Source organism: Candoia aspera, chromosome 2 (assembly GCF_035149785.1).
Source record: "Candoia aspera isolate rCanAsp1 chromosome 2, rCanAsp1.hap2, whole genome shotgun sequence".
NCBI classification, from domain to species: Eukaryota; Metazoa; Chordata; class Lepidosauria; order Squamata; family Boidae; genus Candoia; species Candoia aspera.
This window is the reverse complement of record NC_086154.1, coordinates 250055195-250081774: the sequence shown is the minus strand read 5'-3', so window position 1 is coordinate 250081774 and position 26580 is coordinate 250055195. Positions and strand designations below refer to the sequence as shown.

Genomic DNA, 26580 nt, shown 5'->3' with positions numbered 1-26580 from the left:
CTAAACCACAAAAATGCTTATCCTATGTATGCTGACAAATTTAATTAGCTCATCTAAACCGCCACATGCTTTCATTCAGAGTTTCAAGATGCTCCTGTCACATTTTAATTTGAAGGTCAAGAGTTTGGGGCTGGTTTAGTGCAGTGGTTTTTGCTCTGAGAAATAATGCAAAGATGTGCAGAGTTATAACTAGTCGGAAAGCTCAGGATGCTAAAGGCAAGGAAGAAGGAAAAACCACTGTTTTACAGATGTTTGGTTAGATGCATTTCTACTTTTATACTAAGGAAAGACCTACTCTTTTTTGAATTAGTGGCTTGTTAACTTTTTTTATTTTTTTTTCATTTATTTAAATTTATTTATATGAACTTGACTCTTTCTACTTGAAAAATTACAACATCACTTATATTTTTTTCCTAAAATGTTTTGAAGATTTGCTTTGGTGAAAACTTAATAAGTTTTTTTCCCAGTGTGTCCAATCCAAGAGGAGATGTTGCAGGTCCTTACCATATACCCTACATGGCATGGGAGGGAAGTCACCACTCTCAGTGGTGGACCCTACAATATGGGACTGCTTACCTGAGTTTTGGGGGGTCCTCAGCCAGCTCACTTTTTACAAGGCTGATAAGATTGTTTTGTTCCATCTGGCATTTGTGCACAAATGGTGCTGATAGGTTGCCTTTTGATATGAGTTATTTTTATTAGATTATGTTTTTATTTATGGGATTTTCATGTGATAGGGTATTGGGTTTTTTTGTTTTTTGTTTTTTTAATATGGTGGATATGTTCTTGCCATTGTAAACTTTTTGGTCTAGAGTCTTTCAAGTGAGTGGTATACACATAGCTGCACTGTATAAATAAATATACCAATGCTTGCCAACTTTGGGTTGAGTTGAGGTGTGGTGATTCACATCCCTCTATGAAATATGTACATATAAGACAGATGTGTACACAGGTGAAACTATGAGAAACAGTATTGGCCACCTGGGGTGGTGGTGGTGTTTTTTGTGTTTAATGTCAGGTCTAGAAACTCTATGAGAAAACAACAACAGCTGGTAGCAACATTATGTATTAAAGTATCTCCAGGGTAGAAAGGTGTCCTAAGCATTGAAATCCAGGGGGGGGGGGGATCAAAAAAAGCCATGATGGTGCTTGTGGCAGTGCCATGACAGCCATCTTGACTTTTTGATCCTCTGTGACACTTTTGGAGGTAAAGGACGAAATGTGCATTGCAAGGTTGTGATAAAAATTCCACTTCTTATATACTAGTGTGCAACTTCATAATGCAGGTATGAAAGAGTGGAGCTGTGTTGTCACATTACAACACATATTTCATCATTTTGACATCATCATGGCAAGCTATGGACACTTATGACCTGTTTTTCAGGGTGGAAGCAATGTTTTGCATGTAGATAGTCCCAATTTCAGCATTTAGCTCAGTTTTTCCCAATTTGTCATCCTTTGGATGTGTTAGACTGTCTTCAAGATACTGATAAAACCTTATTACATTACATTTTATGGAGATGTCAAATATTCGTTGGACTCTCAGCTGCTCAGCTAGCAACCTGATCTACTTCTCATAGCTTTTTTCATTTACCAGATCCCCTGGCAGCTACTTTTTCGGAGTGCACAAAAAGTTTCTGAAGTTTTGCTTTAATGTAAAAATTTCTAAAATTTATCTTTAAGTGGGATAAACTTAATATTTTTTTTAAAAAAATCTCAATTTCACTTATATAGAAAAGGCCTGAGGAGAGTTATGTTATATTGTCTGAGATGCAATGAGATTAATACTTCATCACAGCACATGTTTGTACAGTGTTCTGTAACTTCTTCATTTGGGGAAGACATTATTACAGTATATGTATTAACTCAACTTTGGGACAAGACCTAATCTGCATATTTTTTGAAAGTAATTTGCTATGTCCTACTTATAGAAGACTTATTCTTCAGCATTAGAAAGATGGGCCCCAACCATTCAGTTGTCTGCTGAATTGATGTTATTAGCAGCTTATGAAAGAGTCATACATTGACATAGATAATCTATGGAAGGTTATAATGAAATACAGCTACCAGAACCAGAACCAGAACCAGTCTGGTGTAGTGGTGAAGGTGCTGGCCTAGAAACCAGGAGACTGTAAGTTCTAGGCTCACCTTAGGCATGAAAACTGACTGGTGACTTTGGGCCAGCCACTTTCTCTCAGCCAAGCCCACCTCACAAGGGGAGTGTTGTGGGGTATACAGGAGGCAGGAGGATTAGCTATGTTCATTGCCTTGAGTTATACATATAAAAAAGGTGGAATAAAAATATCATCATCATCATCATCATCATCATCATCATATCACCATCATCCATTAAAACACTTCTGGATTTTTAGAACTTTTAACAGAGAGAGAACTTTCTTTCTTACTGTGTCTGTGTGTGTGTGAATGTATATTCTTTCTGTTCGTTTTGTATTCAAGAGGAAAAAAGGGCCCTGAGGGAAAACAAAACTGGCAAATTGGTCCATTCTGTGTGCAGGAAAGACTAAAAGCAGCAAACAGATTGCTGTGAACAGGACGGTTGACTTGGGTTTCTTCCCTTGTAAAAGACCTTACCAGCAATTTGATTGTCCTGGGAAAACTGTGTCCAGCATTACCATGAGATGACTGCTGCAATCCTTAAGAGATTAGGAAGGATTAGTCAATAATCAGAAATTCTTTTAGGCACCTTGTAAATTAGCTCTACCTCTTAGTTGTGCTCATAATTATAGCAAGATGCTACTTATAATAAGCCAACTTGGCTTTGTGCATTAGCAAAGCAAATGCAGGCATCCATGTCAGTCAAACACTTTTGGAATATATTCAAAAAGTATTTTGGAGACTAATCAAAAGAAAAGTTGAGTTGGGTGTGGTGGTTATTCCTTGCCAGTAGGAACACCGAGGATACTTTCTGATGACCAGCTTGATGGCCATCTCCCAACCAAAACTGATCCGGACAATCAAGGTACTGATTTACTTCAGATATCTGGGTATGAGAGAAGTTGCTACAGTACACAGGGTGAGACAAGAGATATGGGCAGCGCTGACCAAGTCAAGTGGATATCATCAGGGAAATATTGTGGAGCAGTGTTTCTCAATCTTGGCAACTTTAAGACGTGTGGACTTCAATGCCCAGAATTCCCCAGCCAGCCATGCTGGCTGGGGAATTCTGGGCGTTGAAGTCCACACGTCTTAAAGTTGCCAAGGTTGAGAAACACTGTTGTAGAGAGAGAAACAGAAGGGTAGAGACAGTGTCTCTCTTCAATCTCCTCCTTTCCTCAGCAAGTCTTTGATCTCCAGGCTGTTTTATGGCTTTCTGGGATGTTCTCAGGGACAACTTACCTGCTGCTGCTTTGACATGTCTTTCTCCCCTCCCATCTGCTGCATGGAGATGGCATTTCACCATTCAAGGAAACAACTAAGTTAGATCAGAACTGCTTATGAGGCCAGTCCTAGTTACCCTGTCTTTTGATCCCTAGGGGGCTCATCTTGTTTCAAAACTAAAAGTTCACCTTTGCCAAGTAAACCTCTAAAAAGCAGACAAGACAGACAGCTTTGCTGGGAGAAGGTCTTTCCAGGATGGTGTTTACAGTCCCTGCAGTCTTTCATGTCCATCTATTGGCAGATCTGTTCAGAATGCTGCAAGCAAAGTGGTTCCCTTTGCATATTATCAAACCCCCAGATGATGCACAAGGGTGCAACTCAAGCTAGGCCTTAGGCCAGAAGTCCAGGACCCCAAAAAGATCACAGAGAAGGCCACAGGCCATCAGGGCAACAAGCTCTGGGTTGACTTGAGGATGCCAAAAAGCACCAGCAACCAGGTCCCTCTTCATAGCACTTTTCTTCTGTTTTTTAAATACTTTAAAAATACTTTCTAAATAATTTCATTGACTTTGTGATCATGACTAATATAATAAATATAATAATTACATACTATTATGTTATGTAATTATATAATTATACTTAGAAGACAAGCATGATAAGCAATATGTGTGATAAATATGGCAATACAGCATAAGGCCATAAAGTCCAGGGTCCCCAAATGGGACCAAACAGATGAATTTCTGTAGCCAGAGAGATGTTTATTCAAGATGGGAAAATAAATGGAATCAGTTTTAGAATGTGCAAATGCTGATAAAAGTAGTGGGTCTGCTGTGAAGCAGAGGTGTCTGTTAAGGTGGTCAAAAAGGTCAAGATGGTGGCTGGGATCACATGATCAAAGCTCCTTTTTTTACATATGTTGCATATGCAATGCACAAAAAAAGGGACAAGGACTCTATCACATCGCCATCGCCACCAACTGTACTTTTTTACTTCTCCTGCAAACACCCCTGTTTGACCAATGAAAGTTTGTTGAATTAAGTGAAAATGGCTGTGTATAGCAAGGGACCACCACTTCTCATATTTACTTTGTCTTATTTAATGTATTATATCTATCTTCCAGCCAGTGTTTGATGCAAATAAACAATAAGATTAAATACACCCATTTAATAAAAATAGAAATGAGACCAATGATATTTTAAAATATATGTACTCTATAAGTAACAAAGTTCATTCAAGTATAAGTTTTATGAAGAATTGCATTTTTTAAAACGTACGTTGAGAGATCCTGCCAGTAACACCAATTGAACTGTAACCATCTAGGAACTTGAGGTGACCAACATCTGTTTCAGGAAGAGGCAACCAGATGTGATGGATGCACATGTACCAGACCTTTACCTGCCAGAGCACCAAATCCACTTTAGAAATTACTTGCTAAAAAGCAAGCTGCTAGACTTTGCCACCATCATTTGTACTGACTCATATAAGCCCCTGTAAATATTCTCAAAACATTAAAATGGTGAATTGTTGCAACTCAGCCTTGCTTGGAAGAGCCACCATCTTCCCAGAAAACAATAAAAAAACAAATGTAAGTCAGACCTAGGAGAAATCAATGAGTCTATGAAGGTGGCAGGGTTATATTCTACCAAATCAATGTTTTATGACTGGCTGCATCCACTGGGTCAGCCATTTGGTGAGTGCACTCAAGATACCTTTCAAAATTCCAGTGATGTCCATCAGTCTAAAATGTTGCATATTTTTTTATCAATTTCATATATAACATTTTCCCCCCTTAATAAAACAGAATTTATTTGTAAATTCAATTTTTCCAGCTGCACACTGGTGAATGACTCTGGGTAGCTTACATGGATTAAAACAACAATATAAGCTATTTAAAATAACACAGAGACTGACATCCTGGGGGGACGGGGAAACACACCACAATTAATATGTTAATGTATGGGTAGCAAAATCCCTTCTCAAAGAGGATTCTTTGAAAGGGATCTAAAAAATTTACCAGGATGCTGGAAATACAAATATTTATGGTTTTTCTTTTTTAATTTAAGGGGAAAAAATGATTGTAGATGCAGCTGCAAATATACATGTTACCTCAGAGTGAATCACATAGAAGTCAGGTATAAGGGTTTTTTAAAAGTGTGAAGAAACTCTATATAATCAGCTAATCAGTTCACTAGTAGGTTTTTGATTACAGTACTGTTATTACAGTAATTGTCAGTCTATTCCTTCTAATTTTAATTTTGTTCACTTTCACTGGTTTTAGTTCCTAGCCATGGATGTTTATATATACACTTAACTCAGAACAATGGTTCTTGCATCTTATAAAGTAGATGCAATCTTTGAACGCTCGTGGTAGAATAATTTGTTCATCATTATGACACTTGATTAGTTGCATCAGAGTAGTGCAGGTACTGTCTGGATATTGTCTTGATGCTTGAGATGCTACATATTAGTGCAAAGTATTTGAAAATGGTGCTACACAAAGCAGGTACGTGAGCAAAGGGGTACAGGTTTGGATAATAATAATCTGCAATATTGGAATCCCATTATCACCATCACAACTTCTCTCAATGGTTGTTTTTATGTTATTTGGGGAAAAAACACACACCACATCTCATAAAGAGGGAAGGAGTGATGAGTAAGCAGCAGCACCAATTGTTGCTGTTCTCCCACTAGTCATCCACTTCTACGGACATTTGTACCTAGATCTTGTGAAATGTCTTTACTACATTACAGAGCACTTCTGTTCAGCTGCCTGCTTAATATCAGTGAAAGTAGTTTGGACTTTTTCTTTGATAGCATCCATGTCCATATTCTGGATGTTCTGAAGCTGTCCAAAAAAAGTATCTTTGTCTTCTTCCTCTTCTTGATCCTCTACTACCATCTTCTGGAGGTCTTCTGGCAAGTCCACTTCATCTCCACCCAGCTGGATCTGAGTCTCATCCAATTCACTCTGAGAACATGAAGGAAGTGAGGAAAAAGCAAAGTAAAACAAGAACTCATAAATATGGATAGGAAGTGTGCAGCTCCCATGCTAAATACATTTTTTTTAAAGAATACCTGTGTCAAAAAGTAAATTCTGTAAGCCAGAATAAGACATTTGAGATTGGGTGAACTGTTCTTCTTGAAGCAGCAATTGTTTGCAAACTTATCCAGGAGTTCTATTGTATTTAACAGTCCTTGTGTCTTAATGAGCATGTATAGAAGATAGTACTGCATGTGAATTTGCGTAGGCACACTTAAAAACCTAAAGCATGCATTTATATCAAAGACAATGGCAATGGCATTGTTGAATGCTGAAGTTCAGCAATCAGTGTTTGTATCTTTCCAGATTCTGACATGTTGCAAACAAGAAAATGTACAGGAATGCATATAGTACAAAAAGGGGAAACAAAAACAATACATTTGGTGAACAAGCATGCAAAACATGTTTTTATGTAAGTAAAACATTTTGTAAAAAAAGTATATTAGGGACATTTATTTATTTACTTATTTATTTATTTAACCTATTTACATGACCACCCATCTCATGAATGTGACTCTGGAGAACTAACAACATGTTAAAGCAGTAAAAACAATATTAGCAAAGAACAAAAAACCAACAACAGTCACTAAAAATAAACCCAACAAAACAATTGACAGAGACCTCTCAATGGGCCATTTAACCTCCTGACCCACAAAATCCTGAAGCACATCTCGGTCTTCAACACTTTACAAAAGGCCTGCAGGGTTGGGGCCAATCTGATCTTCAGGGGTATACTATTCCAGATGGTGCTTTTACAAGAAAAGTGCATAAAAATACTACATATTTTCTTTTATTTTTTTTAAATTGCAAAGTGTTATGAAAATGGTAATGGAATAAACTTGAGGTTGGAAAAACAAAACTGGGCAAGATCAAATTTAAAATGAGAGATTTCAAGAGTGCAAACTTGATGGAGAATAATCTTCCTCTCTCTAGTAGAATAATCCAAAATATATAGTTCCTTTCATGGACTATGTCAGGACCGCCTAGCAGAAAGGTCTGTTGTACTTCTTCTTATGATTACAGGAACATTGATTATGTTAAAACATAGATTAGTTCTGCCCAGCCATGCATAAAATCCAGGCGAAAACCTGGGGAGATATAACTTAATTGCTCATGAAAAGTCTGTGCAAAGATGGAGGGCTCCAGGTTTAAAAGGACAGTGTAACCTGGCAGCCAATCAAACTTCCAGCTCCCCAGTCTTAGGTGTAATGGTATGTGAGAAAGGCCTTGGGAGACAAGGCCAAGAGATGCTGCCAAAGGTAGGGTCAGATAAGAGACAGCATAGCCCGCACCTGGATAGTGGGCAGAGCAACAGGCTCAGAAGGGACCCTCCCTAGTTTCTTGGGCTATAAAGGAGACAGCGGGAGAACTGTACTTTCAGACTTGCAAGATTCTGTTGATGTAGCTTTACAATAAAGTAGAAGTAGTTCATCTGGTCGTGTTTCCCCTCTGGTCTACCTGGGAACGCTGGCATAAATTAGACACATCTTGTGTCCTTTTTTCTGACACCCTTTTTCAGTCCAAAACTGTTTGCTCTCCTGTAACAGTCCAAAACTGTTTCCACTTCATCATATCACCAGAGAACACAATTCTTGGCTATGGACATATAAAATTCTATAGAAATGTAAAATGTGCAAGTGAAAGTGTTCTCTTAAAGTTACCAAAGTAACCTTCCATTTTATTTGATACACCTTCTCAGTTGGAGCATATTTCTGCACCATGTAAAGGGTGTTTTCTGTTCATAAAAAGGTAATGACTCCCTTGAGTTGAGCTCAACATCCTGAGACTAAATGGATCTCTAAATGTATTTTTACTGACAGCAACAGAGAAGTGGTTTGACACAACCTGTTTGTCTTTGCAATGATTTCAGAGGAGAAATTGCAAAAAATGCAATAACCTTTCTAGTCTAGCCTTCTCATCACCCCAGTAATGATGGTCACCAATATGGGTGGAGAGGGGAGAGGAAATGTCAGGATTCCTGCTTGGTCCCATTGAATCAGTCAGGTGGATGCCAAGCTTGAAAACCACACCTTGTCATTACAAGATGACTCATCTACGAAGATAACGACAGTGGTGGGGTCCTCATCTTTGGAGAGGAGGATGAGATTGAAGAGGAATCCAAAGCAATCTCATTGTCTTCATCAACTGACTGGGATAGTCAGAAGGTGGAGAGATGCAGAAGCACACATTCTCAAGAAAGATTCCTGGAGGTGAAGGTCCACTTAGAAATCAGTATTGCTTCTCCATTGGCCTACATTCTGGTTACAGCTGCTGCAAACTTGCTGTGAAGCAGAGGGGGCTTGTAACCTCTTAGGTAATGCTCACCTATCTTCACCTTGAGCATCTTCACTGTGAGAGTCTCTGCTTCAAAACCTAAGACGACCCTAACCTAATTTGTATACCTTGGCCTAGCTCTTTTATTAAATCTTGGGCACTTGGAACTTACACTGCTGTTTTTACTGACCATTTGCTAAACAACTTTTGTGCTCCACCTCTTGAGTAGGTTAGGTTACAGAAAAGACTTACTTTAGTATTCATTTGGAATAATAGAATAAGAAAATAATAACGCCCTAAAGCAATTAACAAACTAAGTCCAATATAAAGTTAAAGAGAGACTTGGAATTTGTCTGGCAGATACTAAGAAAATGAGAAAGAAGTAGTTAATGGAGTTTTTGTATCAGTTATATCTGTCCATGTATCAGTTGTTATTACAGATAGTCCTCAGTTAACGATGGCAATTGGGACCAGAATTTCCGTTGCTAAACGACGCAGTTGTAAAGCATAACGTCATGTGACTGTGCTGCTTAGCAATGGAAATTCAGGCACTGCCAGGTGCCAACATTAAGTGAATCACCATGGGTCATTAAGCGAGGATGTCACATGGTTGCCATTTGTGACCTCCTGCTGGCTTCCCCATTGACTTTGGTTGAAGGAAGCTGGCAAAGAAGGTTGCAAATGGCGATCATGAGACCATGGCAACACTGCAACTGATGTAAGTATGAGGACTGGTCATAACTACCACTCATTCAGCACCATCATATGTTTGAATGGCTGCTGAATGAGTGTTCATTAAGCGAGGACCACCTGTATCAAGAAATTGGGTAGCATCCATAGCTGTCTCAGTCATGCATATGACAGTGTTACTTTTTTATAAGATACATTTTCAAATAATGCCAATGTCTTGGGCATTTTCTGTTAGTAAGGTAAGTGAATGGTGCGAATTAGCATCTATCCATCCATACACACACACATGAACTATGAGCCCAGCCCTCAGCTTCAAACAAGACTTTTTTGTCTAAAAATGGGAAATCTATTCTTCACCATTAGATGGCATGTGGGTCCTGAACCATAATCCCTGCATCTTTTTATTTGAGCTCCTGTGACTGACATAAATAGATCCATTAAATGAATTAAGTAAAGAAGGAAATCCCGTTGGATCCATGCAATGAGTGCGATTTTTGTTAGGATACACAGCTCTGAAGACACCCAGATCAGGTATTCTTATTCCTCTCCCTCCCCCAGCTTCCTAGCAGAAGGAAAAAAACAAGGATTCTCAAATGTATTTCTGACCCTCTGGTTCTTTCTCATCCAGTTACAATTCCACATTCTAATACTCCCCAATCTTCTATCTTCCAGTGTTCGATAATGCAAAAATGTTTTCTTCTGTTTTATGCAACTAGACAAGAGGAACAAAATGAATAATAAACTAAGGCTCCAAAGATTGTTTCCATTATTGTTCTCTAAACAAACCTGTCCTTCTGTCTCAGTTGTACACATAGTTGTAATAAATCTACTTCCTTCAACGCTAAAATATTTAGGGTATGAAAGTACTGAGAATGCTTCCAAATGCATGTGGAGAGTGTCCCTCTTCATGACAGAATAACCACAGCTATCAGTCTGTCTGTTACTAAAGACTTTTAATATAGAATTCAGGAATATGATCTCTAGCAATTAAAGCTGTGTGACCAGTTGGGGATGGCCATGAATTTTGGACATAATCCTCTCAGATATGACCATGTCCAACAGCACCACCTCTTTAAAGTTGCTGCATTGTTGTTCAGGCATGTGCACTGCTCTGAAAAAAAGATGCAGCTATTTTAAAGAGGTGTTGCATTCCTGCTTCCTGCATTTCAAAGCATTTCTTCTGAATCATTTTTGGAGCATGCATCACTCTATTAGATAGCAGATATTTCCCAGCTTTCCAATTCAAGGGAAAAGGCAATTTGATCAACGTAGTAACTGTCACTTAGGAACAAGCTATATGATTCATGGATGAAAACATCTTCCCAATGACAAATTTTTCCTGACAATCCCATTAATAGGATTAATAGGCTCATTAAGGGCATGTTTTGTCATATAAGACTGTCCTTAATACCTCTAAGCTTTATGCCTTGTACCTTTCTATGGCCCCATAAGTAATACCTGTATGCAATGTTTAACAGGCATCATTTTATGTCTCCATTTTTCTGAGATAGCAAAATATTCTTATTATTACATTCTTCCGGGAAATTCAAGATAGAATTATGGGATCAAATCCATCTTATCTCCACAGTAACTCTGAGAAGCTAGGTTAAACTGAAGACTCTAACCTCAGGTAACCCCAATCCAAGATCTACTCACTATTCATTATGCCTCTTCATACAAGCCAAACTGTCAGTATCTTCCATTTAAATCACTCTCTCCTGATTCCTGCATTATTTGCATTAAAGGATTTCAGATTATTTCCTCTTGGGAGAAGACCATAACTCTCAGAGGCACAGCACGTGCTTTGCATGGTGGATGTTTCCAACAGTGTTGGCAGCTCTGAAAAGTTATCCGCCAAATTCCCAAAGAGAGGGAATCATAACAGTTATAGCTCCAACGTATTTGAAGGGCACAAGCTTCAGATGTGTTGGGAAGGTCTAGGTCAGGCAAGGACATACTGGACTTAAGACTGATCAGCAGCTACTCTAATGTTAAGCATCTACACACACACACACACACATACACACTCTGTGTGTGTGTGTGTGTGTGTATCTACTATACAGTAGATATATATATATCTACTCCAAAAAGTTGCAGGAAATGGAATGAGAGATCTACAAGGACATACATATTAATTTCATGAATGCCATTAACAGAGCTATTGAAAAAAGAACCCTAAATTGCAGTTGGGTGTGGGTAAATGAACAGTGATATGATTACTGAAGATGGGGAGGGAAAGGCTACCTTGTTTCTCAGACTTTAGATGAGCTTTCTTACAGCTGTCTTTCGTACACAGTCAACAATCTTCATGGTGTTTTTTCTTACACTGCAGTTCAATATTTGGCTAATCAGGAGTAAGTTCATTGGCAGTTGCTCTCAAGTAAGAGCATAACGTTTTTCCATTTACAAATTTCATTTCATTTACCTTAAAAATAACGTAAATTTTATTTAAGATAATTTAAAAACACTGTAAAAAGCAAGCATTACAAGACACACTTTGAAAAGGACTGAATCAATTATTGTTCTTTTCAAACTGATCAGCAGATAAAGAACATCAGCAGAGGAGACAACCTGCTGGAAACTTGGTGGGAGGGCATAAGGCATAAGGCAGCACTGGTCAAAGTGAATGCAGTGTAGGCCAGGGTCTGGCCACGAAGCTTGCTTGGGAACCCCAACCCTGGACATGCATGACACAATAAAATAAAATAATTTTTAGAAATCTTGTAGGGTTGCAAAATCTCAGGCAAGAATGCTGAAACTTCCTCCTAAATTCTTACTGGATTCTTAGGGGATTTTGGTGGTCTTGCATGAGTTGTTAGCCATATTGTGGGAGGGCAAGGTGATGATTCAAGAGTGCCCAATAACACAGAGACATCAGAAGAGGTTGTCACCCCCTGGGTATGCCAAACACGGGGGGGGGGCAGGGAGAATAAAGTTTGCAACCAAAATGACCCACCTTTTTTTAAATTCACAGGTACATTATTATACAGATCAATAGATGCTTTCTCCCTTGATACAACTTCTATTAGAATTCTTCTGGTAGGCTTCTTATTTAAAAAGGGATTAAAACAATTCAGGTAAAACCGTTCACCACAACATTCACGAAGAACTTTAAAACCACTTGCATATAGAAATGGACTAAGAGAAATGGGAATTTTCCTAGTAAGATAAGGACCATATACAAAATGGAGATTTTGAGGAAGACAGAGAGGCAAAAAGGAAAGGCAGAGGATTAAGATTCTTTAGGAAAGACAGAGGATTAAGATTGTTTGGACCAACTGGAGAAGTTGGAAAGACCTGGAGATTACATGAAAAAGGTGTCACCAAAAGCAAGGGGCCACTACCTCGCACCATCTGGGAACTTCATCACTCTGTGTAATTTCATGCAGCCCTTGGGTTAATTTCCTGACCCCTCTGCCAGCATCAATTCAGAGTTTTGGCAAGGATTGCTGCCTGGCAGACTTTTGGGCAGGAAAGATGGCAGAAGGGTAGAGAAAGAAAAAAATGGGGGGGGAGGGAGAGAAGAGTGGCCCCATCTCCTTTTAACTCTAACAGCCCCCCACCACAGAGACCAATAGTAAAATGTCTTCCCACTCCAGTCCTAAATCATGCCAGCATTTGACTAAAAGCATCTTGAAGGAGTTTGAAATGTGCAATAATCTTGTACATTATTGAGATTATTGAGATTACTGTACATTATTACAGTACCACATTTTCCCCAGGCACATAAGGCAGTGCACATAATACTCCTTGCTTTAATTTTTCCACACAACCACCCTGTGAGATAGGTTGGACTGAGACTGGCCGAAAGTAACTCGGGAGTGGGCATGCTTGGCTGAGGGTAGATTTGAACCAGGGCTGGGTCCCCCATCAAGGATCTTTATTCTTACACCATTCTGACTGGACCTGCCACTTTATTTCCATGTCCATCTCTAATGCATGGATTTTTGCAGTACAAATACAATGCCAGCATTTAAAGGTCCTTCCTGGACAGAGTATCATTTACCAGATCTGAAAGCTGCCATGAAGGGTTTTTTTTTTCCTTATCTTTCTTAACTTTTTTTTAAAGTTGAGCTTTAACAGGTGCTTTTCTAAGGCCCTGAGGTAAAGTCTTTTTTTTCCCCTCCTGCTTCAGTAATTGTGACCTTAAATAATTATCTCTGAAGTTCCCCCAGGATTAGTGATTTGTTAACTGAGGGGATGTTCGAATGCATCAACCTCACCATGCAAGGGCATCTGCAGGGCGTGGTAAAAAAAATCAAGATGGTGGTCACAATGGTGGGATTGAAGCTCCGCTCATTTTTATGTGCATATAAAATGCGTGGAGCTTCAATCACACCATCGTGGCTGTAATCTTGACTTTTTTGACCATACCCTGAAGACACACTTGTTACCATGTTTCCTACTTTTATTACTGTTGCTTAATCTAAAAAGTGTGGAGTGAGATCACCACTGATGATGTTTCCTGGTCAGGTAATGAAACATCTGCAAGCAAACAACCAAGCTCAGAGAGCACCAGAGACTCCACCGTTCAACCCTGAGCTACTGATATTCTCTTCCATTGTAATCTGTAAAGAAACTATGCTGTAAAGCTGCAGAGTCTTCCAAGCTTTTAATGGGGTTATTGCTTTAGATAAATGCCTGGTACCTTTAAAAAATGTGAGGAAAAATTTCACTAGATAACTGCTAGGATTCTCCCACTCAGTCATTAGATTTATTTATAAAGCCAAACTTCACTGAATATGTATGTCATCTGGTTGTTGACTGCAGAGAGACACTGGTTTAGCATTTTCATCTTTATTCAATGCTAGGAATATGCCTTGATTTTGCTCAAATGCTGAATACGAGTCACACTTACTGATCATAGTAATTGTCTTTTGAGAAGCTTTCAGGATGAAAAACAAAGTTACTACTGAGCAGAAAAATTCTGCCCTTTTCTCCTACCAATTCTCATTCAATCTGATGAAGGAGAATTTGCTTTTAAAACATCTTTCCAAAGAGAAGATTATTTTATTTGGAGAAATGCAAATGGTGCTGTTGCATTTAATTAATTGCAAGATGCCAAAGACTTTATGCCAATGTCCTTCTTTCAATTCTTAATCCAGTCAATCCAGTCACTCTGTTTCAAATCTGGGAAAATTTGTAGATAGACTTCTAGATAGATACGCCTCTATAGAAAAATATTTTAGATGTATTATATGTGCATTTTAAATTGCATGCAATGTTCCTTGGCTGGCACATTCAGCATATGTCACATATCATGTTAAATTTCTGGGACTAAAGGGCAGAAAAGATAAATCACAGAACAGTTACATCAGTGTTTCTCAACCTTGGCAACTTTAAGATGTGTGGACTTCAACTCCCAGAATTCCCCAGCCAGCTGTGTTGGTTAGGGAATTCTGGGAGTTGAAGTCCATACATCTTAAAGTCACCACTTTTGAGAAACACTGAGTTACATAAATGCTGTATGTTCTCAAGTGCGTGTATGTATAAATATTATTTTTGAGAGAGGTCTTGCCTTTGGAAGTCTGTATTTCTCTCGCAAGTGAACCCGCACAACAGCTCGTCCAGCCTTCTTTTGCACAAAAGCTGCATCTCTTTCCATCCTAAAGGCATAAATGGGAGGTTTTGTAAGAATCATCTGAGCAGGTCTAGCTAAACATCAGGCTGAGGGACATCCTTAAGGGGCATCTGGAAACAACTGTCAAACACTGGGCCCATGGGCCTGTTCACTGACATCAACCCTGGGCTTTCTGTTTGGAAATGTTCCTGGACAAGGGACTGCCATTTTGATGTCCCACAATGCCCCAGACTACTGTAGCATCAGCAGCATTGTGGTGGCTCCTGGATTCATGTATCTGGTTAGAAGGCCCATCAGTAGAAGGAATCCTCAAAATCTGGAGGTTTGTTTATTTATATTGACTTATATGGCTGCCTGTCTCATCAATGCGACTCTGAGTGGCTAACAATTAAGATAATAATACAAATTATATAAATACCATTCCCAGCCAACTAACACAAAGTAACTCCTGAAAACACCATTCTCCAATAGCGTGAGGTCAATTACTCTCCTGGCCCCCAAGCCGGGGAAAACAGCCAGATCTTCAAGGCTTTCTGAAAGGTGAGCAGAGTTGGCCCAGCCGGACCTTGGGTGGTGTGGTGGGCATAATGAGATGCACACATAATTGCTCTTGCTGCTGCATTCTGAATCAATTGAAGCTTCTGGATGTTCTTCAGAAGCAGCTCCATGTACAGCACATTGCAGTAATCCACTCAGGAGGTGGGCAAAACATGTACGGTGCCTCTTCATCCAGGAAAGGACACAATTGGTACACAACACAAAGCTGTGCAAAGGACCCCCTGGCCACAGCTACCTGCTTTTTGAATAGGAGCTTTTGTTTGTCCAACAATTCTGTCTGGGATTCCGCAACCCCATCAAGAACTAAGGATGGAAAATCACTAGATCCAGGAGGCCCTAACACCCAAAGCCACTCTGTCTTGCTAGGGTTAAGATGAAGCCTGTTCATGCCCATCCAGACCCCAGCAGCCTCCAGACACTGAGACAGAAACTTCTGGTGAAGTTTTATTGTCTTTCACAATCTCACCCCATTTACCTTCTGGATACTACTGAAAATGAAGTTGTTCTGGAAGGCATACTGTGATGGATAATAAATACACTGAATATTTATACTGTGTATTTTTTTTAAAAAATCTACCATCAATGTTTTCTTTCTTTCTTGTGGCTATGGTGGGTAGAAATGCAGTAAATAAATATATTTCATTTCTGCTTTTATTCTGTAGTGTGTAAGTTTTAATAAGATGTAATCAATTGGTCACTTCCTCTTGGAACCTGGCCTATCTCAGATGGCTATTATGAAGCTAACTTGAATAATCCTCCATGAAAGGAAAAGATTCCCTCAAGTTGAGCTGGATTCAGTGACTCCACGGGTATAGATAACAATATAAAAGTGGTTTGCCATTCCTTTCTTCCAGGATGCATTTCAATTTCCCAGTCTAGCCTACAACTGGGGGATCTCAGGGTACTGTCCTAGCCAAGCACTAAGCTGGTCCAATCCTTCTTGTCTTTTTTCAAGGTCAGCCAAGGTTGGCCAGGTGCTGTCCTCTGCTGTGATGAATCCTCTATCCCAGTGTTTCTCAACCTCAGCAACTTTAAGATTTGTGGACTTCAACTCATGCTGGCTGGGGAATTCTGGGAATTGAAGTCCACACGTTAATGTTGCTGAGATTGAGAAACACTGCTCTATACTGGTGTTTCTTAAACCTTTTCTCTCAGGACCCCTTCCCACTTTTAATATTTATGGAAGACCCCCCCAAAGAGCTTTTGTTTGTATGGGTTATGTTTACCCATATTCACTGTATAAATATCAAAATTGACACATTCGCTTCCACTACTGCTTCTCATGATTGTTTGATGGGATTTTAATATTGTATTATTTTTCAACATAGGCTGGCAAATAATTTGATTGTGTTGACGCCTGAGGTCGTCTTGGGGGACCCCCCAGAGGCCCTAGGACCACACTTTGAGAAACTCTGCTCTATACTATTGCAATAGTAATTGCTTCAGTGATTTATTAGCATTTTGAACTTGGACCTCCTCTTTGATTTTTATCTTCTAGACACTCCTGCCCCATCTAACTAAGAGAAAACATGTTTTTCCTGGTGATTGTGCAGAGATGCCCAGGTGTATTTCCCACCCCCAGGAAACATCTACAAATTAGGACAAAAGAACATTAAAGATGGTTCCTTAGCTTAGCAGTATCTTACTCTGTACATCCAGGAGATAATGAGGCCTGGATGGCTGCTTTGGCATTTACTCCAAAGTCAAGCCCAGAATCATCTCTTTTCTCCAGCTCCTAATTCTTGAAGTCTGGAGAAAGCTAGAATGAGGGGAGGAGGAGAATGGAACCATGCAGCAAAATGCATTGAAGTTTGATGGGAAACATGATCTGAGCTACTGCAGACAATAAGAGAGACCACATTTTTTAAACACTGTTCTAAAAGGGAGAGGGGGCAAGGGGCATCCAAAAGTTTGTTATGGAGGGATGGTTGTGCTTGAGGTAAAATAAAAGAGTAGAGTAGAGTAGAGTAGAGTAGAGTAGAGTAGAGTAGAGTAGGATAGGATAGGATAGGATAGGATAGGATAGGATAGGATAGGATATTTTGAATCTCTCTCTCACTGGCCCCTGAATTGGTTCAGTATTAAGAAGAATGCAGCATCCACAGCTGCTGGCTACTTTACAGGGTGCCAAGGTGGATGAAGCATACTCCTGACCTACTTACCATTGTGCAGGATTTCCATCAGCCACCTCCTTCTGCCTAAGTATTGGATGCGCCTGTGTATAACAGGGTCATCCCTTAGAGATGATGATGATGATGAGCCATCAAGATGTTGTCAACTCTTAGTGACCACATAGACAAGCCTTTCTCAGCCTTTTGACCCTGGAAGAACCCTTGAAATATTGTTCAGGCCTTGGGGAACCCCTGCACATTCAGGCTCAACTATAGGCCAGAAGTTACAAAATTGTTATATTCGTTTCATATGTAGGCCTGTATATATGCATTAATAGCGTTCTTAAACTGAAAATAAAGAATGAAACTGACCTCTTTAATGTGAAGTTGCCCAAAATTGAAATCATTTTTTAAATAAATCATGATCTCCCAGGGAACCCCTAGTGACCTTTCAGGGAACCTTAGGGTTCCATGGAACCCTGGTTGAGAAACCCTGACATAGAAAGATTTTCTCTGTCATGATCTGTCCCTAACCCAGTCCTTCAGGTTTTCCAATGGTGTACCCACCAATGTAACTGAGGCCATCCACCTTGCTGCTGATTGCCCTCTTCTTCTCTTTCCTTCCACCTTTCCTGCATTAGAGCCTTCTCCAGAGAGCTGGGTCTTCGCATAATGTGTCCAAAGTAGGACAATTTGAGCCTGGTCATTTGTGCCTCAAGTGAGAAGTCTGGGTTGATTTGTTCAATGATCCATTGGTCTGTTTTCTTTCAACAAATGTTTTTGGCTACTAGGGAGGGCCAATTCCTTAGAATACCTTACTGTATATGTTTCTGCCCATGCCCCAAGAAAGCTATAGGCAATCTTTCACACTATTTATGCCATAGTCCTATTTCCACCTTTGTCCATGAGAAATTTTTGGAGCCCATCTTGAAGGCGACATTATTCGGCCTGATTCACACAATATTGAATATTTAATTAATATAAACAAGGAGACTTTATTATGGAGGCTGGCAAGTTTTGCTTCAGCAGCTACTTAAATGGTGAAATTATTTTATTAAAAGTTCTTCATGCTTTAATAATTTTAATTTCTGTCCTTATAAGGCTATTTCATTTTTACTTGGTTCTGATATATTCTGATGTATTTTAATAAACTTAACTCCTGTATTTTGTTGTGACTTGAAGTCAAAATAATAAATGGAATGGAATGGGAGTGTATCAATCTTTGGCCCCACATCCTGGTGCATTAAAAATGACAGAGAAAAACAGCTGATAATCATTTCTTACCTAGAAACTTTTGCTGAACTGAACTTATCTTCAAGTCTGAAGTCTATGCTATTAGCTCACAACCCCAGCATCTAATTCTGCCGCACATGTTGCATTGATATAATAACCAAATGCGTTCCTGAAGGACAGGATAATTTCCCCCTCCATTTTGGTTTAATTAGCTTTTGATAGCAAGAATCACACCCAGAATGTCAGCCTTCCTGCCTCCCCCTTAAAATTATCTCTTATACCTCCTTCCCCTAACACTGAGCTGCATGTGGGGTTGACAGTTCTTCTGGCCCAAAACAACACTAAAATTCACAGGGAAAAGTTCTAACCATGGCAATTACTTCGTAATAGCTAATACAGCTTCCATGGACAGAGACATTTTACTTCTGAATATGAGATGTTCAAAGTAAACAGAGAGGGAAGACTGTTGTTCCTTCCATATGATGGGAAAGCAAGCTCTCTTTCCATGGGAATGTCCACTTGACCCTGGTGGGTTTAGAATGCTGGGGATGGTTATGGAACCAGATCCAGTATTTATGGCTGTTCTCAGGTCTCCAAATGAGTTTATGAACTGTAATGATCTACGGTTGTGAAAATCAGTCTCATGTTGTCTGCTATAGTTGCATTGTAATAGAGCCATTAGTTTTATGGCTAAATAATATTTAGGGCATTTGTATATGTATCATTTGAGGACTCCTTAAACCATCTTCCCTTTGTATGTTTCTGAAGGGGATATTTTGATAGTCTTGCAATGGTCTGAACACTGACAACTTAGTAGATACAGAGAATAGAACTACAAGGGGTTTACTCCAGGCTATGACCTTGATTCATCTTGCAACCTTTGGTGAGTCATTTAATGTCTGTAAAATTCAGTATGTTCAGTGGCAAAAGTGATCTGTTAGAAAAAGGGGAAGGGAGGGCTGAGTCTGTACCTCCTATTAAGGTCCCTGGGATGACTAAATCACCCGCATACGTAATAGCATTTTTCTCTCCTGTGTCCTGTCCTAGGTATGAAGTTTAATTCCAGACTTGAAAAGTACCCTAATTCTTCTTTTGAGTAGTGGAAATGTAACTTCATTTTGAATTCAAACTCATTCAAAAGCCATGATTGAAAGAGATCTTCACTCATCGTAATGTAGAAGGAGAGCCATCTTTGTTTATGATAGCCAAGCATCAGGAGGAGTCTGGTAGCACCTTTTTGGATTAGCCAATTTTATTAAAAACCATAAGCAAAATTGGTTTGTCTGAAAAGATGCTACTAGACTCCTTCTGCTTCTGACCATTAAACTCAAGTATCCATAGTAGCAAAAAAGTAACTTCATTAAAAGTGTTTGCTCAATCCAAATCTTGAAAGATACAGAAGGTTTCTTTTCCTCCCTGGACACATTTTTGCTTCATTTTCCCATGTAAAAAAGTTCTCCTCAGAATATTCTACCAGTCAAGGTCCATCTTGTGAAAAGGGCTACTTCTAAATATATCCCTGGCCAGTCAAATTCCACAGGTCATTAACCTCTCACCTCTAATCATCTTACACTGTAGCTTTAGCTAAGCATTATGTAATTGATCATTAGTGAAATGATGTCCTGGAGACTTGAAATTCAATTATTTTTGTAGCTACAATTGTGGCTGGATTTAATGCTTTCATTTTGTTTTGTATGGCTTTGCAGGTTGAGTACTAATACTGCACATTTCCTAAATATTCCAACTGATATTTAAAATGTTAATTTTGTAGGTAGTTTCCTATATCATTATATAACCATCATACTCATTTTTTTAAAAAAAAGAGCACAGTACTTTAGACTTTCAGAGGCAGACTCATAGAGCCTTTGCCATTAATTATTTCTTTATGTGTGTTTTACAATAGAGTAAATCTAACTTTTAGTTATTTCACTAGCTTACACAAGCAAATCTAAAAAAACACCAACAAACTCAGGAAAAGAAAAATTCTGAATAGTATTTGATCCAGAGGAGCAGTAAGGGAGACTGAAATTCCATACCCAAACATACTTGTAACCGTGGTTCTGTTTAGGAGAAATCTTGGGCATCTTAAGTATTTCTCTTCCCCCAACCTAGAAGTCTGGAAGAAGAGGAACATTCAAAGGAAGTGGTGCCCTTTCCATGGAGATACTATCATGGAACATTGGAAGTGCTTCTGGAGAATAAATAGTGGCACACAGCTTTAGCCCACAGGCATTAAAGCATCCACCTCCCTGGTTTTTTGGTCCTGTGAACCCAAACAATCCACACCAGTTTACACACTGAAAACATGGGAAGGTGCACTTACTTCTCCTCTATCACCTGCTTTTGATACTCTTCATATTCCTCCCGGGTCATTCCTGCTGCAGTAGCTGGGTCAGTAGGAGCAGCTTCCTCCTTCTTTTCTTCACCCCCTCCGTGAAGCCCCAGATTTTTCACCTGGTTGCTCAGCACATTTTTCATTAGGAAAGCCATCTTCTCGTCTTTTTCTTTGCACCTTTCCAAATGGAAAAACAAACCCACACCACCAGGAAACCCACAGCAACAAGGGAAAAGAATGAACCAATCAACAAATGAAATTTCAACAGCCCTGAGCAGCTCTTGTAGGGCACAGTATTAGGGGAAACTCTACGCCAAAAACAGTTTGTCAACTATAATCTGGATTAAGGCAGTGTACTCCTGAGCAGCCAGAGGCAGATGGTTCAGATTACCAAGGGGGGAAAAATCATTAGATTTTGTATTTACTTTTTGTATTAATACTTTAAGCTAATTTTTATTCTTTCAAGAGCAGGGTGGGTGGGTGGTGGAGAGAGAGAGAGATGAAAGACACTGAGATCTAATTTTTTCTTTGTTCCGATACATTCAGGCATAAAATAAGCCGCTAATGGCTCCATTGTTTGAATTCTAATGGTTGGACTTGGTTGATTATGTGAATTGTGTGAAACAGCTCAACAATAAATCAGGTTAGATAGACCAAAGAGATATGAATGATCATAGTAGGTGCAGCAAGACTCTTCCTTAAATGAGAACCAATCCTTTTATTCACAGATACTGTTTTGTCCCACTGGGCACTGGATTTCCCTCCAGTCTATTTTTTCCAGACTGCTAGGTGGTTTGACCAGTGATTGGAAAATAATACCAAATTTATGCAAGAGCAAGGTCTTATCTCTCTCTATAGTTGTGGTGTGTAAAGATTTAGCACGCATTCTAGTAGCTAAGAACCACTCAGGAAACATTTCCTGTTTACTAAATTCTCCAGGTCAGATCAAGACCATCTTTATCCTGTCAAACTCAGTGGCTGTGCTCATGAGACATATTGAACTGCACCAATCATACTTTAACCTACATTGTTAAACCAGTCAGGGTGGTTTGTTTACAATCTGAGATCTTGTGCAAACCTTGGAGATTGGATGGAGCAAAACAGTGGTTAACCATGGGTAATCATGTCATATGAGCACAGCCATTCAGATGGGTTCAAGGTAGGCATCATGGGAGAGATATGTGAGACAGACCACTGTGTGACCCAGTTCTCATAAATGGGGATTTTTAATTTGTAGTTGGGAATAGAGGTTTCTTGATTGAAAGCAGGGCATGTGCAGAACAAATACAGAGTAAATTATTATTATTATTATACACACGTGAAATCACAGCTGTCAGTTCTTTAGCTGGTGTTGTTCTTTGTTTGCACTGAGTTTTCCCCAAGATCCTAGGATGTTGTAATGTATCAGCTTAATATATGTGTGGATCCAAGCAGTGTGGCCTTTTGTAATTGACAGATGAAAATTTGTCAACGTGCAGGTTTTCTAAGTGCTGTCCAAGGTGTTTTGGTATGGCACCCAGTGTGCTGATAACCACTGGGACCACCACAACCGGTTTATGCCATAATCTTTCAACTTTGCTTTTCAGATCTTGATACTTTGTGATCTTCTCTAATTCTTTGTCTTCTATTCTACTATCACCTGGTGTTGCCACATCAATTATCCACACTTTCTTCTTTTCAACCACAGTTAAATCTGGTGTGTTATGTGCCAAGAATCAGTTTGTATTCAGAAATCCCACAATGTTTTAACCTGCTCATTTTCAACTACTTTTTCAACTGTATGTTCCAATTTTGCATTACTGGCACTTGATATGATATATAATAATAATAATAATAATAATAATAATAATAATAATAATAATAATAATAATAATAATAATATGATGATGATGATGATGATTAAATTTATATCCCACCCAACTCCCAAAATAAGAGTTCTACAGTTCCTACTAAAAACTCATTTGGAGGTCACTTAAAAGACAGCTCCATCAGAACCCATCACCTTCTCTTCCTCAGGCAAGCCAATCCATCTACTCACCAATCCTCAACAAGTAATTCCAATTGTAAATGAAAGTGAATACTTTCCCCTCCCTCCCGTCCTGTTCGGACTATGAGACGGCCAGGCAGAATCACTAATAAAATTCTTTATTGAATAAACTATTTACAATAGCAAAAGTTCTTGCAATAGATTAGAGCATGGAATTCAATCAAGTCCACCCGGGTGGCAAAGGACACCCAGGCAACGCTGCAGAGTCAGACTGTGGCAAGGCAACAAGGCAGAACTTGGCCAATTCTCTGATCGAAGCTGCAAGGCTGGAAGGAGCTGGGGTGTGTTGCAAAGGAGAGGCTGAACACTCGGACTGGTGTCCTGACACGCAGGCTGGATCATGTTGGCGGATTTCTGGGAAAGCCTTTGGCCCAGGAGAGATCAGAAAAGTCACACACCAGGCATTTCTATAAAAATAATTTTATTTACAGAAAGCAAAACATATTTAAAAGCTTCTGCATTCTACAGGCTCTCAGTGAGAGCTGCTAAAAACTCTCTACATGCCTACACAGAAGGGAAAAAGAAACTAAAACAAGTCCAAGCAAGTTCTTTCCCTCAGGTGCAAAAATTAACATTCGAAAAGGGGACAGTTGAATTCAACCTTTTCACCCGGCCAAAATGATTAGTTACCATAGTAACCTTAATCTGTAGTAGAAAACATTAACAGATCAGGCTGGCACACCGAGGCTAGACAAGGCTGGGCTGGAGTATCTGGGCAGGGCTTGGTTCTGGAGACAAGGCTGGACTGGAGCGTTGAGACAAGGCTTGAACCTGGAGACAAGGCTGGACTGGGCTGGAGCACTTAGACAAGACTGGGATCTGGAGGCAAGGCTGGACTGGAGTGGAGTGTTCAGGCAAGGCTGAGAGCTGGAGGCACACCTGGATCGCGTTGAAGCGAAGCGACGAGGCTTGGAGCTGGACGTGAGGCTGTGCTCAACAGGGATGGAGGAGAGAGGCTCTACTGGGGCGACCTGAGCAGAAGGCTGTTCCATGAAGGCAGAAGGCGCTGGCGGTAGTTCCATGCTGGCTACAGGCAAGGCTTCTGATGCTGGTAAGGACTCTTCTGCAGGTGCTGTGAGCTCAAAGGATTGGTTGTCTCCGGCAGCTTGCTCTTGGCATGCCTGCCTCTTTATTTGCTCCTTTTCGCGCTGTTTTCCCTCACCGGCCAATCGTGCTTCTTCTTCCTTCACATGCTTCTCTGCTCTCCTCTCTCGAGCACTGATTGGAGGCTTCAAATCTCCCTCCAGAGTTTGTCCAATCATCTCCTGCGATTTCTCCCGCTCTGCTGAGTCACTTCCTGGTTTAGATTCTTCAAGACCTTGCTGATAGGTTTTGTTTTCCCCTTCTGACTCCAAGTAAGTTTCGTTTTTGGAGTCAGAAGCAGGCTCAAACCTCACAGCTCCCTGATTCTGTTAAGAGGAACTTCCCTCTTAACAGTAGTTCTCTATCCTATTATGAACAAATTACTTTATTACAATATTTAAATGGAAAAATAAAATCAAACATGGGCAAAATGGGCAACAAAGTCATACTAAAATCAATTGGCAAATTAGTTTTCTCAAAAGTATTAAACTGAAAGGATTAGCTAATAGACATAGCTTATTGGAGACACCGTGTCATTTGCTTACAATCCCTCCAGTGCTATCTAGAATGATTTAAACTAATATAATGCAGTTTTAAGGGTGTGGAGAATCATTTCCAAATTATTTTTAGAGTCAATTCTTGATGACTCATCAATACCTTAGAAGGGAGTTTCTTAAAACAGAGTAAGATGAATCTTCATGTTCAGATCTCAAGCCCTCTTTTCCTACATTTAAAAAATTTTCAAGACAGCCTGTTACATTTGCCCAAAATTTTGTACAACATTAACACTGTTCCTTTGATTTTAAATATTCTTTAAATATGGTCAATGTCCTTAATTCATGAAATCTTACAAGCTTAAAATGAATGCACTTGTCCCACTTGAAACCAGTTGGAACTTAGGAGCAATTCTCCCACAAAACAGTCAAACAGAGGGTGATTTTTATTAATAAACATTTGACAGGAGTTTTCTCAATGTTTTGTAGGATATCCTTTAGAATCACAGTTATGACAGAACCACTGTGTTTATGCCTTTTTAATGGGCTATAAAGATCACGGCTGTGCAGCACTGAGGATCTGAAAGGGCAAAATCTGCATGGGAGCATACAGGGCGCCCATGTGGCATCTTCTGGCTACTCTTTAAAGCAGTCATGTCGTTTCGTGGAATCATGAAGCTACCCTCCACAGCTGCAGTGCACTCCTGGAAAAGATGTATTTGGTTTAAGAGTTGCTGACATGTAGGGGCATCGAGAGGTGTGTGTCAAAAAATATGGTGGCCACAACCCCTCCTAATCAAAGCAGCAGCATGGCCCAGATAATAATGTTCTATTAAGTTGAATATAGGTTAACTATCTGAATTATTTTTCTGTTGAGTGAGAATTGCATGGGTCACCATTACAACAGAACATACAGGAGAAGTCATCCTTGGCTGATCCTTTTAATGCACTTCAGTACCTAATTAAAACAAATCCACTCCTTAGTATAACTGCCCAGAGTCATTGCAATATGAGATGGGCAGTAAAGAAATATGATTGATAGACAGACAGACAGACAGACAGAATAAAATAATGTGTTAATCAGCAGGATGGACTTTCATTTTGAAAATAAGACTGAGGTAATGACAAAGCAGCTTTGATTCTGCCTTACTGAACCAGAAGAAAGGAATCACCTTGCAGGTTCTACCAGTACACACTGCAACATTCTTAACGAAGTGCAAAAGTAGCCAACTTTTCTGGGCCAAAAGGTCCCTTTGGAATTTTGAGAGCACAACACATGCACACCCAATACCACTGCCCAACGTTGGAGTGCAGCCAATCACAAAACCTCCGCTTCCCAGGTGGCGTACTGGTAAAATTGCCCCTTGCCATCTTTCTCCAGCCCCAGAGAATGTTTTCTATCATCTCAGTTCACTTTCAGGGTTTGGGGTAGGGAGGACGGAGGTGGGCATATTTTCAAGCAAAGCACTGGGTGCAGCTGCTCACCATTTTTACTTTCTACTAACGCTGAGATCCAGAAGCATTCTTTGCAGCACGTCAACTTCCCGTAATTTTTAACGGAGGTGATCTAAATTATCCCAGCTAGATAAATCACATGCCAACAAGGAAGCTTCATATGTGGAAATGCTTAGCCTGAAGAAGGGGGAGTTTGGCCACTATTCTCATGTAAATCAAATCTCAGTCAGAGATTTTTCAGTATCTTGGTCTGGATGGAATTTGTAGGCAGAGAATTAGAAGTTAGAAAAATAATAATCTGAAGAGTAAATTAATGGTTTCTTTCTTTCTTTTGTCATCA

General features: G+C 39.6%; 1 protein-coding gene across 1 annotated transcript; it reads right to left on the bottom strand.

Moving 5' to 3' along the window:
- Positions 1 to 5876: 5876 nt before the first annotated feature.
- Positions 5877 to 22020, bottom strand: CPLX4 (complexin 4). The gene is made up of 3 exons (XM_063291136.1): positions 21150 to 22020; positions 14862 to 14949; positions 5877 to 6307 (listed from the first exon to the last, which is right to left on the bottom strand). Exons 1-3 carry the CDS (start codon positions 21314 to 21316, stop codon positions 6080 to 6082), a joined length of 483 nt encoding a protein of 160 aa, XP_063147206.1. The 5' UTR covers positions 21317 to 22020; the 3' UTR covers positions 5877 to 6079.
- Positions 22021 to 26580: the final 4560 nt, after the last annotated feature.